The following is a 21,073-nucleotide window of genomic DNA, read 5'->3' on the forward strand; positions in this document are numbered from 1 at the left end:
GTTTCACTCAAAATTAATGTTTCTTGCAACTTTTACTACTTCAAAGGTAGCAGCCCTATACATAAAATTGCTGTAGGAATAGTACTGAACAGAGTAGTGCATGAGCAGCAATATAACTCATGAAATGTCTTTCTCCCTAAGTCTCCTTAGTGAACAAGCTGCATCAAGAACACTCAGATAGTGTTTCTTATGAATTGGTCTCCTCATTGTATAGCATAACAGTTTAAGAAAACAGCAATCTGATATTCTCCCTGTGATTTATAAGGTCTCTCTCCTAGGTGAATTCTCTTGTACCTACTAATATATGTGCTCACGAAGCTACCTTCCTCATGGTCCTGGTATTTAAGTATCCTTTCTCTGGCAGCTTATTTTCACTCACCTGACAAAATTTGGCTGAAATCAGTCAACATATTAAAAAGTTATTTGGTGGAACAAACAGACCAAAACCAGGTACTTATACATGCGGAGTGAGATTCCCAACCCTCCGTTCTGTAGGAAGCCCAAACATGTAATATTAATCTTTAGTATTGGACTAACAATGGTATATGGAAAATTAATGTGTCTGGGACATTTTACATCCCATATACACAAATGGATCAAGAATCCTCATCAGGGTAAAGGCAGCTGTCAATGAGATGACTCTCGTGAATGGCAACTATGGGAGCTGTGGGATTTAATCCACAAACATACTAACACATTATCTAAACCACATACGTGTATGTGTGATTTTAAAGGATGTATAATACAAGGGTCTACTACTGACTCAGAATTTACTTGCAGGAACTAAAAAAAATGAAGTTACAATTCATAGGTGACAGCAGAGAACTGAGCCACAAGTGGACTGTGAATTACTCTTCAACAAGTTCAATCCAAGTTCTGTACCAACAGTGCTTTTTTTTTAAATGCACGACTGGTGTATATTCATTAAGTCCTGTGAATATACTGCTGACCATCATCGGAGGTCTACTAAGCATTTACGTCAAAGCCTGTGTTGGAAAGATTTTGACACCAGACTCAATGTGAAAAAACACCATCTTAAATTCACTTGGCACTTTAGCTTCAGCCACAAGTGATTTTTATTTATATATAAACAGTAATGTAAATTAAATTGGTTTATTTCCATTTAGAAACAAACAAGTGTTTTGTACTTCTGTATTCTAATTTTCCTGCTTTAAAATGTCACTTCTATGAAACTGTGATTTCTTTCTTCCTCTTGTGCAGCTGGTTTCTAAAACTTCCCAATGTATCAAGTGCTGGCGAACACGTTTACCTCCAAAAGTCTAACTATCCATAGTGTAAGGGGAAAAAAAGCGTCACCACTTCAGGGATCCGGTTGCTCTTATTTAACCTCCTTCCCCTACAACTTTCCTTAAAATTATTTTTTTATCATCCTGCCACTTCTTGTGCCCCGATTTTGTATACATGTCTCCAGTGTGCTAAGATCTCCTTCAGTTCTCATCTCTTTTTGCTGAGTGTGCAAAGTATTGGAAAGTTCAGCGCTGACACTATCAAATGTGAACACAGAAAAATAGCCCTTTAATCTCTTCTTCATCATTAAATAAAGCAAGATGAGTTTTGCAGATCTTGATCGCCCCCTTGCAAGAGCTCTGTCATTTTGCCACATTTGTGCAAATCAGGTTGACTAAGCTGGGTGAATAAGTGCACTCTCAATTTGGACACTTAACTTTGCAAAAGTTGAAAATGTTTATATAAACTGCATTTCTTTTTTCCTCTGCTTCTCCTCATCACATTGGAAAACTATTTTTCTACGTATTTCATACTTGTGCCCAACAGTTAATGGGTTCTGAAAAGAAGGTGCAGATTTTTCATGTGGAATATGAACCTGAATCCATTCGAATTTTAGTGGCTTGGAGACATTAAATGACAACGTGATTTTGAAAATCTCCTTTCAAAGGCTGCTATTCCACAGGATACAGAATGTACACGCAAGAAGAGTTTCTCAGCACTGAGGCAACAACAGCCACACTGCAGACAGTGACCCGGGAAGTCTTATAGTGACCATGAGGATTTGTGATCTGAACATAGCCACAACGTTATTTTAAAGTACTTTGAAATGTCTCCTAGTTTTACATACCAAAGCAACATGAACAGTGAATTCCACACCAATCCCAACAGAAGCAATCAGGATAACCACAGGCACTGCACTCAGTTTTATTCCGATTAGACCCATCATGCCGAAGAGCTCCACAGTCATCAGAGCCAGCACCACCACCTAGATGATTTCAAAGAGCTGTTAGTAACTTCTCATACTCTAGGCAAATGAAGAGAAAGATATTTCAGAACAACATGGTGACTATAAAAGCAGTCCTCTATTGCCAAACACAAAGTAGTTTTCCTTGTTTCACTGTGCTCAATGGCAATGACTTGCTAAAGAGCTGGTTTAAATTATACTTCTAAGAATCAGTTACTAGAGCAAGCATCAATTTTCTGTTGACTACAATATAACAGTGATGTGAAAAATAATTTATTCTTCTTAATTATGGTTACTCATCAAAACCTACATTCTCTTTTTCACCTGGTTCTCCAACTATCTTTCCAGAAAAAGTAATTTTCAACTATCTTTACTGGAGTTCTTTTTGTAGAACTGTGTATGTAAGTGAGGATGGCTCTTGAGAAGGTTTAAAGCCCACAAGAAAGTGAATGCTGTAATCAGCTGATGAAGCTCATGTTACAGAGGGGCTTTGAGCTTTTAAGATACTTGGAGGGATTGACATGAACAAAGTGAACAGTTAAATCTAAGGGAAAGCTTTATTTTTCTTTCATCTACCTTGTAAAAAAATTGAGGAAAAGGGAGGGGAGGAAATCTGTAGAATCAACTTTAAAGTTTCTAAAACCAAGCAAGAAAAAAAGATTGACATACTTATACAAGCAGTGGTAGACTCTGAAAATAAACCTCTTTTCTAAAGGAAAAAAAGTATGCACTACAATAAATGATTTTATAAGTTAATGAATCAAGAATAATAACATAAATTGCTTGATTAAGTGCTATGAAAAATATTCTAGACTAAACATTTACCTTTTAACATACCTGTCGTATAAACGTACATTACAAAAACTAGTAACCATTTTATGCTTTTCTACTTCTGGCATTTTATAAACCATACGATAGTTTATGGAATTTAAACATAGGAACCTCATCATTCAATTTAACTTGAATGTTTACTGTGAGACTTATGGTGCCTTGCAGAAAGCATGGAGGAGTATTCTCTTCAGTTTAGAGTTTTATGACTCCTTCTCGTCAATAGCCCAGTTACACTCCTTCCACAGTGTGCACTGTACAGCCTAACCATTTCAGCTTTTCCAGAAAGACTGCATTCAGAAATTAGGAGGAAAATTTACAGGCAACCTAGTCACAAGCAACCGCCTTGAGAACTAACATTGTTTGATAAAAGAGGAGAAGGAATAAATAATTATAAGCAACTTTAACAAAATTCTTAATTTTCCTCTGTCTTTATCTCCCATGTTAGTATGCATCTAAGCAAGGGCAAAAGTTTATGTGCCTTTATAAGAAACCTTTAAAGCTGCAAAAAAAGTGGCCAAAGGATTAAGGTTATTGAGGTTTGTACCTTTAGCGTGAACCCTACCCCCTCAAGTTGAATAAATATATAATGAATGATGCAATATACATACTCCACCAGAGGCCCAGACATAAACAAAACTTCCCGACTACAGCAAGAGCTATGCTGAAAGGAATTTGACTTCAACAAAGACCCTTATAATAAACTTACAATGATCCCAGCCGTCCAGGGGTTTAGGAGGAAGAGGGCACACACCAGAAACGTGCAAGCCAAAACCACGCTAATGGATAAGAGGAGCCAGTGGCGAAGCCCAATGTACTGCTCCCAAAATAGAAACGGGTAACCATTTGGGTAGCTGGCGATCCCCAGGCTGGTGTAGTTACTACAGATAGCTCTCACTTTCTCGATAGCTTCCACAAAGTCAGAAGTTTCACGCAATCCATTGAGGTAGAAAGGAAACTGAGCGTATTCTATGGGCTCAGCTGCTGGAACTAAGAAAAGGATAGCAATGTTTAAATGCATGTTTGGGAAGAAGATACACTGAGAGCATGATTAACAAAACACTTCATTCTCCATAGAAAAATATTTAAAGGTGTTGAATTTAAATTTTATATCTTTGGAGCAAGCAACATTTTAAAAACTCTAAATACAGGAGATGACTATATGTAAAATTGCAATACAAGGGGAGGAAACCAGTCTATATTAAGTTCCCTAACAATTTTATATAATTTAAGAGCAATGTGTTTAAGCTTCCTCAGTTATATAGTGCTTTTTACTGAATAGCTTGCCAAAAGTCCCTATCTGCAACAGAAAATAGAAGATCACGTCACATTAAACATTTTATCCAAGTGTTTTATGCAAGCGCGGTTCCTTTGAAATCAAAGGTCATTTCCCTGAGATTGATTGAGGTCCACTGACAAAAAAAAATAGAGGAAAGTGATACTCAGTCAGGTTGGTTGGCTTTTAAGATTTCAGTTGAATACTTTGAAATTCAGATTCAGAAATCCATGTTTTGTTACTGATGCAAATGACTGAAAAAAGCCCTAATATAAAAGTAATGGTTTAGTGAGGAAATACATAACCTTTTATCCTTTTATAATTTGACAAACCAAAGCTCTCCATGCTTCTTTTTGAGCTCCGTGCTAAGTCTACTGTACCACAGGAAAAAAAAAAAAAAAAAGCTTCCACAACAAGCATTTCGTTACTGCCGTTGTGTGTTCCAGACCCTGCAGGGTCATTCAGTTGACTTGCTAAACATGATTTGCCCTATTATAATCTCAACTATAAATTTTCATTAAGACAAGACTTGGCTGACTGCCACAAAGCTCTAGGGTTCAGATCCACTGAAGCACAGCTAGCTTGTTACCCAATCACATTTCCAAGTGCACCAGGCCTCCCCCACATGCCCTCTCCACTTCCCCACCGGTGTCCAACTAGCAATCTTCCCAATAAATTCAAAGCTGAAGCAAAGCAATGCAACCTAGCACTACTACTCAGGAAAAAAACAAACAGCATGGAATAGGACTGCTCCACTACCTAAGCAGCTCTTGTACAATACCAGTACTGGTAGCTTAGACATATGAGCTAACTTGATAAAATCCCTTGGCTATTAAAAACTGAGGACAAGCATGATATAATCTGAGTGATAACACTTTGGAGCGACACAAGCAGCAATTTCAAGCAATCTCCAGGTTTCTCTCACAAAACTATCACGCAGCATTAAAAAGCAATTCTTATTACCAGTTTTTAGAGCTTTAAGCTGTTATAAAACTCATTTTTCAACATGATAAAATCCTGCAGTGGCATCACATTTGCAATGGTACATTTGTCTCTCGAGGCTACAGAGTAACACAATATATTGTTCTGTTTATGCTTCTGAGCCCTGTACAGCATCAACCAGCTCGAGAGTTACTGGTCCTTGAAGGAAGGAGGGGGGGCACTTATATAAACTGTAAGACATTAAGATGAAATGTTACTTACTTCTCAGCCTTGTTTCTGGCATATAGTCTGCTTTGTCATGGACCCATTCTGGGCGGTGAGGCCGGATGTTGGCTTGAGAGGCAGCATAGGCCACAGGGTCATTGCTAACCCAGGCTGTCAGGTAGATGTAGAAAGCATTTGGGTTAATGATTCCATCTGCATCCACCAGACGCTGTTTAGTCAACTGCAAAATGGAAAAATTAGAAGCCTTTCAAAATGGGTTTTGTTTTCGGGGCTCTTGCTGTAAAACTTTTAACGAAAAGACACATATATATAGGAGGGGAAAAACAAAGAGCATGAGCTTTCAACTGCAGTGACTTATCAGTGAACTGTTGTTGGGCAATATAGAAGAAACCTAAAAAAGAACTAGTGCCAGTAGAAAGTGGTTATTTATAAATTAATACTCAGATAGAATTTACTATAACCACTAAATCAGCAGACGGTTCCAGAATAGACTGAACCAATTAAACCTGAATTCTAAAAGCCTGCAGCCAAGAGTGAAAAACAACCAAGTTGGAGACACATATTTAAAGAAAGGGAAAGAAAATCTGGCAAGAGTCCCTATACACGTCTGTGTGCAGTTAACCTCTGTTGTTAACACTGAAGGAAATGCCACCCAGTAAATGGAGGAGAGCTATAAAAATAAAACAACATCTGTATAAATTTTGCTAACACTTGCCTCCTATGACCTATGTATTCAGAAAATGCCCAGCATCAAGAAAGCAGACGAGTGCCCTATGCTATTTGGGTCACTGTGGGCAACTGTATCTGTGGGGTAAACAGCAGTGGTACTCTTCGAGGGTTCTGAAGCTAAATGCTGCACAGCTAGGGCTCTGACAGAGGACTCCGTGGATGAAAAGTATTGCTTTTTTGTTTTGTTTTGTTTATTTAAAATTCTGGCTGGGCTCCAGCTTCAGGTCTTTTTAATGAAATGAAAAACAACAGTGACAGCCGTTAAAAAAAAGCTGGATTCCAAAGATCTGGATTCAATTAATCCACAGGATATGCAACAACTGTATGTCTTCAAGCTGTCTTTGGAACTGCATAGTACAGGGCTCAGCCCCTGTGGGTGCACCACACTTTTCTCCCTCCCAGGCACAGGAAATTATATCAGCAGCTGTAGTCCAATCGCATTTGTTCCACCGCGTACCTGGTACACACTGCTAAACAAAACCTCACCAAAGGTTTTCTCTTCAACCCCCTTTTCTTTCCTTAATTCATAGCTGAAGCTTCATTCAGACCTGACAGCATGTTGCTATATGGCCCTGTGTTTTACACACCATAGTAACTTTGAACAATGTACTCTGTAAATCTTTCACCTTTAATGCCAGCAAAAGAGAGAAAGACAATAAGCAGATCTGCCAGGACGCTCATTAGAAAGACTGTTTTTTTGCCTAAAAGCACAGTGGGTCAATAGGGATTCTAGGGCAGGAGAAGCTAGATTATTGCAGATTTTTTTCTTTGAGGTTTTAAGTATAATTTTAGCTAAAGGAGTCAAACCTAATGTGTTTCCACCTACCAATGGCTACAGCAGTTACGTCCTGTGATGACCCTATGAAAGCATGTCAGACATATTCTATTTAAGCAGCTCAGCCAACTGCCATTGCTGGTTCTACTACAGTATATCTGTATTTAGTGATGACAGTACAAGAACGTATTATCATTCATCAACATCCTTCTTTAAAATTTAGGTTTTGAATAAACTGGTAGGAACTAAGCAAATGATTAAAAATGCTAGATGCAAAACCACAGCAAAAGCTGAGCAAAAAATGACCCTGTAAGGAAGTTTGATTCAAACCAGCAGCAACGCCTCTTAATGCAACAAGGCTGATGTTGTCTCTGTGTCTTACATAGGACCAGGCTCCATCTATCTATGGATGCTATGGATGCAGCAACTCCACAGCTCCAGTGAGAAGAGAGAGTATGTTTGAGACGGGAGCAGCATTTAACACAATTTGCCCAGTAATTACCAAGGACAGGCATTCCCAGTGTTGACTTTGAACAACCTGCGACACAGGCAGCTAATACTTAACTCTAGCAAAGTCAGCAAGACCACACAGAATGGTGTAATTGAGGTATTTCAATTCTTAAAGATGAAAAAGCGACTATGACATGCTTTTTCCATCTCTCCCCACTCCTGATGACTTGTGCATTCCTGTATAAACCAGTATGGACTCTGATACAGTACCTGGCTGATGTCAATGGGCTTTGCTCTGTTGCCTGTTTGTACCAAGAGTTTGTAAGCCAGAACAGCATCATCTGATCCGTTTTTATAATTATTGTAAGTGATCTTCCCAGTTTCCCAGTCGCTGTCAAATGCATCCTGAAGTCCTGAAGAGTTAAGAAAGTCAAGAAGAAAACAGAACAAACAGGTAAGAAGTCAATCAGAAACAAATTTCAGTAGAAAGAAAGAATGACTTTTTTCAATGTAAACTTTGACCCTGTATAGCTGAAGCAGGAAGCAAATTATCCTTACTCACTCACTCACAGTCTTGTAAGGTAAAAGTACCACTTCCATGTCCTGTCTTGTGCAGAGAAAGGCAGGAAAACAAGGTGTAAGGGAGAAGCCTCAACACTCTTCCCACATTGTGCTGACCAGCAAAAGTGAATTAGCATACCACAGATGCAATCTGTGCTGGAGTAACCATCCTACCCTCAATGTGTGGAGGAGATCTGAGGTAGGATTAGGACTCTCAGGTCAAGAGTCCTTCTCAGAGACTTTCTCAACTTTGCATAGCCTCACCATGGCCTGACAGGAATGCTAAATGTGACACAGCAACCTCGCACTCTGCTTGGAGAAATATGTTGAGAAGAATTAAAACTAAAATAAAAGTGTTTACCCTCGTGAATGACAATTCCAGAATCATTACACACAAAATCCACAACTATATCTGATTTATTGCCCCCTTCACATACACCCTCCTCAAAACAAAGCTAACAGGGATGGTGCCAAAACAGAAGGGTCCGGGTTCAGCCCTCATTTAACATCACTGCCTACCTGAAAGATAAAAACAGAGGGGCATTTAGTCCATTATCTGGAAGAGAAACACTCTCTGTGCTCCCCCCTCCCTCACCAAAATGCTGGCCAAGAGTATTAAGGCACAGAGGAGGAGGACACACACCACTCTCATTAACTGTTTTGGGCTACTGCAGAGCAGAGGCAACAGCTCCTACGATATAACCAGAAATTCCACTACAAGGGGAAAAAAAAACACACTCAAACTTTCAACTTCAAACAGCAACTCAGCTGCTCCTCGAGCGCAGCGTGAGTGAACATGATTTTGTCAATTTGTTCCATCTGTTCAACTTGTGTAGCTAATACAAGTCGTGGGATCTGCTGCCAGCACATGTAAAGATCACAGCCAACACCTATTCACTCTCAACTGTTATTTTCCTCTTTGCCACCCTTTAAGGGGGAGGGAACACCTCATGGCACAAATTTGGATCAGATTTAGAACAGGAAGCCGCAGCCCGGTACAAGGAGGCTCTGTGCGAACAGATGACAAACCGCATGTCCAGGGAAGGGAAGGAAAAGGCCAGGGGGTGGTGGTGGTGGTGGTGGTGGTGCTGGAAATCACCAGCCCACCTCACAGCTGCAGCAAGGAGCTGTAATGAAAACCATCATTACAGATCTGATAGGTTAGCTACAGCTGTAAGAAGATAAGAGCGCTGGAAGAGAAAACAGGCCTGGCTGACACCGCCCCCGGGCCTGAGTACTTGCTCCCGTTGACAAAACGCTTCCCCCACTCCCTGAGAAAGCTGCCTCCTGTGTTGTCCTGCAAAATTGCACCCTCAAAAAAAAAAAAAAAAAAAAAAAAAAAAAAAAAAAAAAAAAGCCAGAAAGTGGGGAACAAAGTCATGCAGAGGGCCTGGCAAATCTGCTGCTGTGGCACCTGGAGGAGGACGGTTCACCACCAGGCTTCCTGACACTGCCAAAGGAGCTTCACAGCCCTTCTCTAAAAAGCACTGCCTACTGGTGCTCTCGCAGTGAGGAAAATGCTGTCAAAGACATGCAGAAATACAAACCCGTCCCTCCAGAACACAGCTTGACTCTGCCTCGGTCTCTGAGGAAGTGGCGAGGTGAGAGCATTTCTGCTATCATCATCATCGCGTAAACGGAAGGACCACCAAAGAACAGCTTGAATGTTAAGTTACAGCAGAAATGGTTTCCTTCAGAAAGAGGAGCACACGAACTGCTGTGCTAGACAATATTTGGGGTGGAACTTCCAGACCAACGTGCAGCTCCTGTCATGGGGCTACACTGACACGCAATACCCAATACACTCCTTTGAATGCAACATTACCGATTTGTGGTTGCAAGGTATGTTAAAAAACAGGCACGTACATTTTATGTTACTACAGTGGATGGAAATTCAGCTCTTTCAAGTCTCCCCCTTTCCGCCCCTTTGCTGTTCCTACAAGTTTGATCATCCTTCAAAGCCTGTTCCCTGTTATGTCTTTATTACGCAGATGGCTCAACCACCTTACTGCTTGGGCCATTTTATTACTGACCCTGCTGAAACTGAAAGTCTGTGGAAAGAGTATCAAGAAACCACACTCAGTTCTGTCTCATTTCTAAAGAATTTCAAAATTTCAATAATTAAAATTTACTGTAACTCTTTGAAAATAATAGCAGAGTCGCTGCTTACAAAACAAGTAATACATTTATTATATATTGTTTCCACCAATGATTTAAAAGGCCTTTAATCTACTGTAAAGATAACTGAGATTACTGAAATGTTTCTGGTCAGAAAGATAAAAGTAATTTGTTGACACTGTTCTGCAGAGAAGTTTTAAAAAATAGTAAGGGAATTTTAAAAATGCTATATTACGGGATTTTTTCATGTTAGCAATGTCTTTTGCTTAATACTTCAGAAGAAAGCAAAATCCTCCAAAATTACGTGGGATGCTGGAATGCAGGTGACGAAGCAATTCCTACCTACCCATGTGAACAGCTGGCACCATGTAATGTGAGATAAGATTACTCTTTGCAGAAGCAAGCCTTATGTCAAGCCAGGAAATTCAAGCTACCTCATTTACATTCAGTCACTTACAAAAATAATGCCAACATCCCCAGTTTAAATGAACGATCGTATTAACTCTCTTCTGTTGCATTTTCAGTAGCAGAAAATATGTTAATATGACTAGACACCAGGAAGCCAAATACAAGGGAACCTCTGCCAAAGGAAGTGTGTTGGGCTGATGGCACTCAACTGTACAGAAACTAAGTGTATGGCTAAACCAAGGATGCTGTCTTCATAAAAAATGCTTTTGTTCATACGCTGTTGCTTCCCTCCAATACATTCTGTAATCTGCTGGACAAACACATACATGTCAGAAGGCCACCTTGAGCCATTAATCTCACTAGAGTACTCAAGTACTGAAGTACTCCAGTGAAGTCAGTAGGAGTTTGCCATTAAGTTCAAAGTTACCCCTACTTCAATTATTCCACTCTCTCCAGCACGTAAAAATGCAGCAACAGAACTGCTCCCATCCCATAAAGGATCCTCCTTGGATCCAGCTTAGAACTGCACTCTGTCTGCAAATTCTGTTTTCACCTTCCCTTCCATTACTCCCTTGGGTTCAGTACCATTATGACCATGTATCTTTCTGTTAATTAGCGTCTGCACCTCCAGATAATCCCATAACTATAATGGAATTGTTTTACTATAATAGTTTAGTTCCCCTTTTACATTAATGCCCTGTACCCTTCTTCTTTACTGCTTTGTAAATGCATTATCTGTAAAGACAGCCCTGAGTCATTACAAAGCAGCTAACTGTTTTGTCCTAATGATGCCTTCTCCTTCTCAGGGGAGGTAGCGAGCAGTGGTAAGGACACAGGCCTAAGTGCTGAGTAGTAATCATAATGATTAATTTGAAATTTGTGAGCGATCAGCAGGCAAAACAATGTGCCCTCGGTCACAGAGCTGGCACGTCCACTTCAACCACCACAAGCCAACACGTCCATCCTGGGAATGCTCCTGACCATGCCCACGTAACGTTTTAGCTCTGGGCACCCAGGGTAGTAGGACAACCACAGCTCCTCTAATGTGGGAACAGCAGAGGGCAAGGAGGGAGGGCCTGCAGGCTAGTATGGACCAGGAGGGGAAAAGTAACCACGGGCAACATGGAGAGAACAGGAACACCCCTAAGACTAGTGTAGACTTGAAAAGGTCATTTATGAACATGTACATGCAGCACAGGGAAGGAGATGTGTAGGCACTGGGTGGTGGGGCATGCAGGCAGTCCTTAGCACTAGGAGGTGATTATGGAGAGGCAACCAAAATGGAAGAGATCCAGGAAGGTAAGTGGTAGGCCTGGGCGAGGAGGCACACAGCAACCCCTGGAGCAACACCAAGTGGGCTAGCCTCCAGAGTTTCACTGTGAGCAAAGAAGCAGATCCAAGGGCACCTTTTCCTCATTTTATCATTGGCTGGCTATGCTGAGATTCAGCACTAATACATGAAGACTGTGAACACAGTCTTCTCAGATTCCTACCTACCTCACAGGTTCCACAGGGGTGGGACCAGACACATTTTTCCCTAATGTTCTGGACAACAGAAAAAATAACCACAAAAGAATTACGATAAACAGAAGCATTATGAGAGTTTGGAAAAGCATGTAGAAAGATTCTTGCTTACAAAGCTATAAAGAATATTAAGGTTCCAATCCAGAAAAACATATAAGCTATGTTGAATTTTCTTTCTGCTGGTCTTGCCTTCCCTTGCAGCTCAATATGCTTATGTGAGCAAAATATTTCAAGTAAAACTTACAGTACTTACTGTAATGAACAGATCCAATACATGTAATAAACACTAAAAAACAACAGAACTAGTAGCTGAGACCCTGCTCTGCTTGATTTTATCAGTGCATTGAACACCCAAGAAAATTGGTAACTTTGTTTATTATGCATGTCACTTAGATGCCTCTTCTTTTCTAATACTGCCTAGGATATTTTCAGAAGGAAGAAAGTACCCCAAATACTGGCAGCTATGCAAATGTTTTCTAAGCTTCATTGGCTACATTGGTTATCTGTGGACAGTTATGGTTAAAATTTATATTTTCACTAGATCAGCATAATTTATTTTTCTCTTGGCAAAAAGCTTCCTGTAAATTCTTCCAGCAGAAAGGCAGAGGTAGGACAGGCATATTTCTAGGCAGAACGTGTTTGCTTGCAGCACATAACTGTTAAATTTGCTGAGATGTAATTGTACCATTTATTTTAAATACAAAATAGTTATTTGTCTCAACACGTGTAATTATAATATCTTTAATATATTTAATAAGCTGACTTCAATTTAATTATCATCATAGTACCTGAAAGACCATGCCTCCTCTTGTCTCCCCACAACCCTTTACCATTCAGCTCAGAAAAAGCAGCACCACAGAAAGAGTGAGGACACTTGACTGGAAATCTAGAATGTGTGGTGCACTCCCAGTCCAATAAAACGCCTAAGCCACACTGAATTTTCTTCATGCCAGCAGTCCCAGCTGAAGCCAACAGGATCACTCGTGCTGAAAGTTAATCCTGTGCCAAAATACATTGCTGAACTGGGACTTTTCATTTACTGTTCTCAAATCACTCAGCAAACATTTATTTTCCCAAGATACTGGGCTGTATTTAGTCATTAATCAGAAATCAGAACTCCTCACTAGCTGCTTAGAAATTAATGGCATGAGATGGCCTCTCAAGAATATAATCTTTACAGCTTCAAAACTTTCTTTACAGGAAGTAAACTTAGCCACAAAGAACTGAACTTTTGGAGAAACAGCCAGACAGCATCCAAAATCAGATCAGAACCTAGATATGCTCCTGATGCAAGCAGCCTTTAACTGTGTGGTCATACTGGAAGAGAGGAGCATTACTACATTGAACAAGTGGTTGCTACTGTAAAATGAAGAAAGGTTCATGCAATTTTCCTCTTACCTTGCAGCCAGTCTCGAAAGTAGTGCAACCACATTTTGGGAAGCTGCCTATCCTCTTCCAACAAAACGTATGTCACATTGCTGAAACTTTTGTGAAGCTCATAGAGTAAGTGCTGGACATTTGGATAGTCTGCTTTCTGTGTCACAATGTACATGTTGTAGAATGAAAAGTACTTGAACTGTGCGGCAATAAAGTCATATTCCCGTGTCTCCCGTGGTACAATGTCTGTGAGATCTAGTCCATCTCTCACCCGGGTGGTTCCATAAAGGCTGAGCCCAAGTAAACCCAGGAAAAGAAAAATAACCACAATCTGCAAGAAAATATGGAAATGCATTTGGTGTTAGGTTTTTAAAGAAACTAGCAATTCATAACAGCACGCTGCGGAACCAGGATCAAATTTAGCACCCATCACCATACTTTTAAAGTTTCGTTTCTTTTCATATACACATACAACAAGGCTAAACTGTGTTTTATTGAAGGGGCTCTATATCACTGATGAAAAACTTACACAGTAACAAAGTTAAAAAGTGGCTTTAGTTTCACAGTTCACAAGCTTATGTTACTGAAACAACCAACACCCTGAGTCACCAACACCCTCTCTCTTAACTTATACTTAAAAACTATGTCACTACATGGCTAGCAAGATAAAAATTTTAAGGTATAAATACAGCTTTAAATTATTATGAATTATTATTCCAAAATAATTCTATGTATTCCTTATACTTATTATTACTGTCAGGATAATTTTCTTACTAGACAAGACAGAAGTCCATTTTTGAGAAACAGGTAAATTGTTCTCTGGTTACCTTAGCTTTTGGTTTCAGGAGGAACGGAGCATAATGTTTTTCTGCAAAAGTTGAGAGTGTCCACTTTGTACAGGGTGGCTCAAGGCAATGCATACTGGAGTCTGAAAATTGGGAAAGCAAATCCCTCGTCGAGCTTGTGCTTTCTGGGCTCTGGCAGCTAAGATTATCTTGAGTCACTGTCACAGGCTGTACAGATATTTCTGAGCGCGGTTCTGCTGTGGTGTAGTACACCTGCGTATGGGGATCATATTCTGTGCGCAACTGCACTGTAGACTGCATTGTAATCTGGGTTTCATGTGCAAAACTGTGACTGCTGTATGGGGGTGGAGGACTGTAGCAAGTATTGTCATTTTCTGCATATGCTTGAGGCTCAATCTGAATCACTCTAGTGACACAAGGACTGTAAGAGAAAAGAAAAACATCTGTTCACATCCTTATTTTAATCAGACTAGATTGGATAATCTGCTTCTGCCTGAAAATGCTTTTATTACTATTAGATGGTTTAAGTTAATTAAGCGTCGTGCTTTCACATAAATTTTCATCTGCACCTCTACATGCAGACGCTTCTTAGACATGGTTCTAATTGCAGGCCTCAGAGAATATGTGCACGTTTTTTGTGCTCAGCAAAAAAGGAAGCAGTATTTGTCTGAAGACATTGACATCAACTCATATAACTCCATTAATTACACATGCTAATCAGGTCAATAGCTAGGTAGTCATACACAGTCTGAATGCACAATGCATGTGTGAGTTTGCATCCATGTGCCCATGCTGAGAATTAAGCTATTTAGATCAAAATGTAAACACATGACATACTGAGTTCTTCTGTTTAGAACTATTAAAGTAACTGTTAAATAATATTTGGGCCTTCTGGATAAGATCTCAGACTTTTGGGAGGCAGCTTGAAACCTCTTGCCATACACTCACTCAATGTTTTAAAAATGAAGTAAACATATGCAAGGATTAATTTCCAGGAAGGATGGGCTACACAAAGAGCCAAAATTACAGAAGTATTTCTTTGAAGCATTCCCTTTATTTTAGTCTATATGCAAGAACCTAACATACACCTTGTTTATTAAAACAAACAAAAAAACAAACAAAAAACACAGAGACAAACCTCTTCCTTTAATAAGAAATGACAAATTAACAACAGAAAACACTATCAGATATTTTTAATCAAGTGAAAAAAATCCACCAAAAAATGAGGAATTCAGAATGTTTCTTGCCTATACAAAGCGTTAGCTGAATTGCCTCTTATCTAAATGGCCAAATTCTGCAACATTTGGTGCAGCTGTGGATAGGGGAAAAAAGGGAAAGCCTGATTGTCTGCTACTTCTAGGAATTAGGCCTCCAAAATCCAAGGACATTCGGGCATCCAGTGAAAGCATCACTGAATCAGAAATAAAAAGCGGGACTACTCTCTTGTGATCAGTTCCCTGTTCTAACCACTCCTGCAGAAACAAATTTAGGAAACTGCTTTCTCTCTTTGATATCAAAATGAAAAAGCCAAATCATGTCTGCTCCTAGGTGACTGTGAAAAGCAAAAATGACGCAAGGTGAGAAGAGAGAGAGAGAGATGGATAGACTTACTTTAACTTCTCCCCTCAGGTAAAAAAACATAGTAGCAAACACAGTTGAGTCACTAGAAATCAAACCATGACAATAACGCACAGACCCTGCTGCAATGAACTCCCACTATTGACCAGGGAGTTGACTGGCAACAGTGGCATTGACTGGTGACCACAACAAGAACACACCTCATCTATCAATCTATCAAACATTCTCACCTTGTGAAACAGCAGAATATATCCAGCCTCCTGTCTTCTCGACGATAAAGGTCCATGCTCAGGATAGCAGGAAATATTAGCAGAACCATAGCAAAGTTGAACACCACCACAACTGCTGCCTAGAGATCAATCATAAGAGAAGCAGTGTCGTTACTAAGTTCCGTGTAGGGCATCTCCTTTACAAAGCGTAAAACATCCTTTCATTTCTCATCTATCCACCCATTTATCATATCAATCTGTCAGATGCTTTCAAGCTTCTCCCTGAGGGAACTGGGAGGTATATTTTCACTTTCTAGTGCCATTGGGGTAGTACTATTGTTGTTATTTAATTCCTTTTAACATTAAACTTCTTATATTTTAATATGTCTGTGCCTGGAGATGTGGTTGCACCGTGATTTTTAAAGCAGAAAAACAAAGTTAATAAATCACCACTCCTTCGTATGAGATTGTGCCCTATTCAGAGTCTCACGGTAAAAAAAAAGGAAGCAAAAGCAAAGCTGGAACAAGGATTGAAGTTTAGGGATCTGAAGTAATTTAGACATTAGAATAACGTTAAAGCACATTATTAAATCAGTAATGAAATAAAGGTTTAATAAAATTTTAATGAAACCGCTCTATTTAGTTTAATATTATGCACTTGATGTACTTACTTAAAAGTCTAGCCAGAAAGAGTAACATTTTGGGATTATCTGCTATTGTTTTCAAAGAAGAACCAAAATTAATTTAAAAACACATAGTAAATCTATGTATTAACATGCTTAACTGAACTTGATTAATGACCAAGGCTACCAAATGGAGTCTTAAATTGGAACAAGAATACATCTTAAATTGGACACACCCACCTTCAAACCATACTTCAAACCCTTCCCACACAGAGATTCACAGAGAATCTCCATAAACACACATGGTGCAGCTTCTATTATTATTATTAACAGCATTTATTTGTAATGCAGAATTGCTAAGAGAACTAACCCTCAAAAAGAGGAAGCCTGGGCACAGATGGGACTGGAAGACAGTAGTAGGGTAGGAGACACACTTAAAAAACAACATGTATTGAGTCATCATCAGGTTAAAAAAAATGAAATCCTTATATTTTATCCATTAAAATAAGCAATAGGCATCTCAGAAGCAGCCCAATTTCATGTTGGGGAAACCATACAAACTAGCAGTCAAAAAAAACAACAAAAAAAAAGAACTAACATTGGGCTACAAGAATGAAGTGGTGGACCTGACATAAACATGCCCTCCTTCTTCAAAAATAAATAAATGTCTGGTTTTGATGTTGAAAAATCGGGCCTCAAAATTGGCAGCTGAATATATGTTCATGTTTTAAAAATCCATGACTTATGTGTCTCTAAATTAATGCAATTTTGGTTTTTCCTTTACCTTTGAATATCAATTTATTAACCTACTTAATGACTTCGAGAGTTATGAAGCTGTGAAGTATAATTAAAAGACTAGGTACTATTTTCAGTTTTCTGAGAATGACAGAATCACTTATGTAAATATTTTCGTATTACTTCAATCATATTGTACACCAAAGTGGTGTTTACTGGTGTTTCTTTTTTGTTGTCTCCAGACAGCTTAAAGTAAAATTTTGGTTCTGCTGATTGTAGAAATAACTACTAAAACAGAGTTTATCTAGCACTTAAAACCTAATTAGCACTTAACCGTCTTAGAGAGAAAAGATCCGATAACTATTTCATGTTTTATAAATATCCACACAGAAAGGTATGTAAGGTCATAGCCAAGACTGAGATAAAGCAATTTCCTTTTGATCTGCTCCAGAATAAACTGAATCTGTCAGAAAAAACAAATAGCTGTTGTTGCAAGCAAGGTGTTTGCTGGACCTGGTTCACACAAACACTCCTTTTATTTCTGCTAAACCACAGAAAGTTCAGTCACCCATACTACATGAATAATTAGTTGGGTCTAACAAAGATCTTCTATCAGCTGAATTTTACTGAGATGTTCAAAAACCACAGCTGAGGCCCGACTCTAGTTCTTACTTCTCCCTGCATGGCCGAAAAACTAACATTAAGTCCTCCAATCCTTCTCTGTACACTTCTACAAACTTCCTATATATATATATATATATATATATATATATATATATTTTGCAGGCTTTCTCTCCCTCACCCACCTCACCAGCATTTCAAGGTTGCACCAGTGCTCAGTTTTCACAGTTGAAGACAATAGTTGAGATATTGCTCTTCTACTAATTCTTATTTGTTGGCTCAGCAAAAGTCACCCTGGTAAGGTGGAGTGTCATGCCTCCCAGTTCCTGCTGCACATCCCCAGCTCCAGGGGCACCTGGAATAGCATGACACAGAGCAGGCCAAGACAAGACAAGTAGAGATGGACTTAGGGACTGTTGTGGGTGACCCAGTCTATGAAGGTGAAGCACTAGCTATTACCTCACCTTCCCTGATGGCTGGGAATGGGAAGATATGAAAAATGTGATCACGGCAACATCACCTATCTGTAGTGATTACACTTACTGCAAAAGCACCAACAAAAATCTGTGGTAGCAGAGCCTCCGGCGTATGGGCAATCTGTTAGCAATACCCACGCTGAAAGCATGCTTAGGATTTTTTGAAACAGGGCATCTGCTCTTGCCACTTAATAGAAAAATGATCAATTGCAAGGGGAAGGGGCATTAAACTTTCTTCTTGAGAAACCAACAAAGGTAAGATTAGTACTAGAGGGGGAAAAACAGGGCCTACCCAAGGGTGGTAAATGAGGGCATTCAATGAAATGAGATCAGAAGGAATTAAAAAAAAAAATCCACTTATCATGAAAAACATTGGTCGTTTTCTGACAAACCTGCTCTGATTTTGCATCTTTTCATAATGCAGAGCCTAAAAATATGCTTGCTGCTGCAACTGTTAACTGAGACAGAAGAATGGCAGTCTGTGCTGGAGGCAGCAAGGGAGAAGGGAGCCAAGCTGGTAGGCTGGGGCCCTGCTGAAGGTATGTGCTGCTATTTGCCATTCCTGGCAGCCCACCCAAGGAGAATGGGTGTGCTGTATAGCCAGAGGTGATGAACAGACGAGGAGGTCTGTCAGGGAAACTTCCACCCCACTGCTGCCTATCTGCAACTCCCTCCTGACAGCACACAGACTCACTTCCCCCTCTTGCGCCCCCCCTTCTCTTCCCCTTAGGCTTTAATTTTGCTTGTTAAATTCTCATGTCAGGAGCAGGGTAAGCTAAAAGATGTGGGTAAAAGGAGGGGGACAAACAGCTTCAGCAGAGTAAGATAATTGAATGAGCTTAAAAACTTACATTCTTTCTGTCCACAAACCCACCATCAGCACCTGGTAATGCACTTTTACATTTACAAAAAAAATAAAATAAAATAAATAAACTTGTCATTCTTACTGTGAGGAAAAAAGTTACTGCTACGACTTAATGGGCAAAGTTTCACTTCTGCTCATTACTAAATCTACACCACTCCTCTGTTGTTGGGGAGGAAGTTTGTGGTGCAAGCAAGCAAGTTATGTGAATTTTTCATGAAACCATGCCTTCTCTTTTTCTGGGTGGAATTTATTCCACAAAGGTGTCTGGATATTCTGTCTGAGGAAAGAATTCAGACCAGTGGTAGTTACATTCTACCATGCCTCCTTTGTTTACACTTAAAAAAAAAAAAAAAAGTACTATGCTTAAGACATTCCCACAGCAAACTTCAAACACTTTCAGTCGATTTATTTGGTAACCTCTCTCCCACCTAACTCCCAACTTTAAGAGATGACATGCATCAGAAAATTCAGAACCTACTCCTTCACAGTCCTGAGCACTCTCCTACGGGTTATTCTTGAGACTGAATATTTTGGATACATGCAGCTTCTCAGAGCCTAAAACTGCTTAAATAACCGGCTAATGAGATCAATAAATGAAAAAAAATGCAAACGTAAAAAGCTAAAATAGTCTCTATCCACATAACAATTCATTTTTTAAAATCTCACTTTCAAAATGACCGATTTCCATTTTTTTTCTAACTCAGCAAGAGCTAACCCTAGTGGATTCCAAAAACAGCAGCAAACTTGCAGTGCTTAAGTTCCGTGAAGTAAACGAACAACTCAGAGGTATCAATGAACTGCTTTAGCTGGCAGAACAGGACAGAAGCTGAGAAAGAACAAAGCATTGATATGTAAAATGTGAGTTTCTAAATAAAAGTTGGACTTGCACATGCAGGAAACCATTTAGTCTCCTTCAGCAGCTGGGTTATTTTACAGATACTGGGCCTCAAAAGTTATGGAAACTTTGACAATTATCTTGCAATGTCTTAAGGAAAGTGTATGAAGAGCAAAATAAGGTCAAGAGCAATCCTTTTTTAAGCCCATCTGTTAAAAATTCACTATCTAGATGAGAAGAAGGCAGCATCTGTGGAAAGTAAACTGCAGTATTTCATTGCTTTCTAAGTCTTGCTAGGGAGCTATCAAAGACAGCAAAGAGTACTTGTTTAAACAAGGCTGAGTAAGAGGGAGAGGGAGGAAAAAGACTGTAAATAAAGAAATCTATATATAAATACAGACCACTCACCAAAACTTGCCATGGTTATCTGATTCTGAATGTAGTAATTAATGCATAACCTACAACTGATTTTACCTGGTGAAGATGGACAAAACAAGTAGCAGATGCTTTGGGGATGTCATACTAGCTTACCTACATATATTGCTCTATTTCCAATAAACCCTCAGTACAGGTCTCCAGCTACCCTTTTTTTTGCACATTTCTGCATCTTTAATATAGATGTGTGTCATTGCTGTTTGTGACCAAAGACAGACTACAGATGCAAGTGAGGAAAGATTGAGCAACTCAAACATCAGTTTCTGAACACCCAAGTGCTCCTACACAAAAATTCCATATTAATCACTGCCTTAAGAAGAACTTTGATCGTGATGTTTTTATTCTGAATAACGTCAACATGTTCATACAGGAATATGTTGAAATCTCATTGAGAACTTTTTGTTTCTCATTTTGTTTGGTGGATTTTCTGAACTTCCACTGATTCAGCCTACATGGTGGCAGCAG

At 39.4% G+C, this 21,073-nt stretch overlaps 1 protein-coding gene across 4 annotated transcripts in view; it reads right to left on the reverse strand.

Annotated features, from left to right (window-relative positions):
* Positions 1-21,073, reverse strand: part of PTCH1 (patched 1) — a 71,454-nt gene that overhangs the window by 11,756 nt on the left and 38,625 nt on the right. For all 4 annotated transcript variants that reach the window (XR_014687458.1, XM_084505144.1, XM_084505143.1 and 1 more), the window contains exons 13-19: positions 16,040-16,158; positions 14,253-14,652; positions 13,447-13,756; positions 7,708-7,850; positions 5,520-5,703; positions 3,750-4,030; positions 2,096-2,233 (exon numbers count right to left, since the gene is read on the reverse strand). Coding sequence is in view for 3 of the 4 variants with exons in the window: in XM_084505144.1 (XP_084361270.1) it covers positions 2,096-2,233; positions 3,750-4,030; positions 5,520-5,703; positions 7,708-7,850; positions 13,447-13,756; positions 14,253-14,652; positions 16,040-16,158 (1,575 nt within the window). In the remaining variant the exon portion in view is untranslated. The remainder of the gene's footprint in view (positions 1-2,095; positions 2,234-3,749; positions 4,031-5,519; positions 5,704-7,707; positions 7,851-13,446; positions 13,757-14,252; positions 14,653-16,039; positions 16,159-21,073) is intronic.

The sequence above is a fragment of the Aythya ferina genome (genome assembly GCF_964211825.1).
Source record: "Aythya ferina genome assembly, chromosome: Z".
Classification (NCBI taxonomy): domain Eukaryota; kingdom Metazoa; phylum Chordata; class Aves; order Anseriformes; family Anatidae; genus Aythya; species Aythya ferina.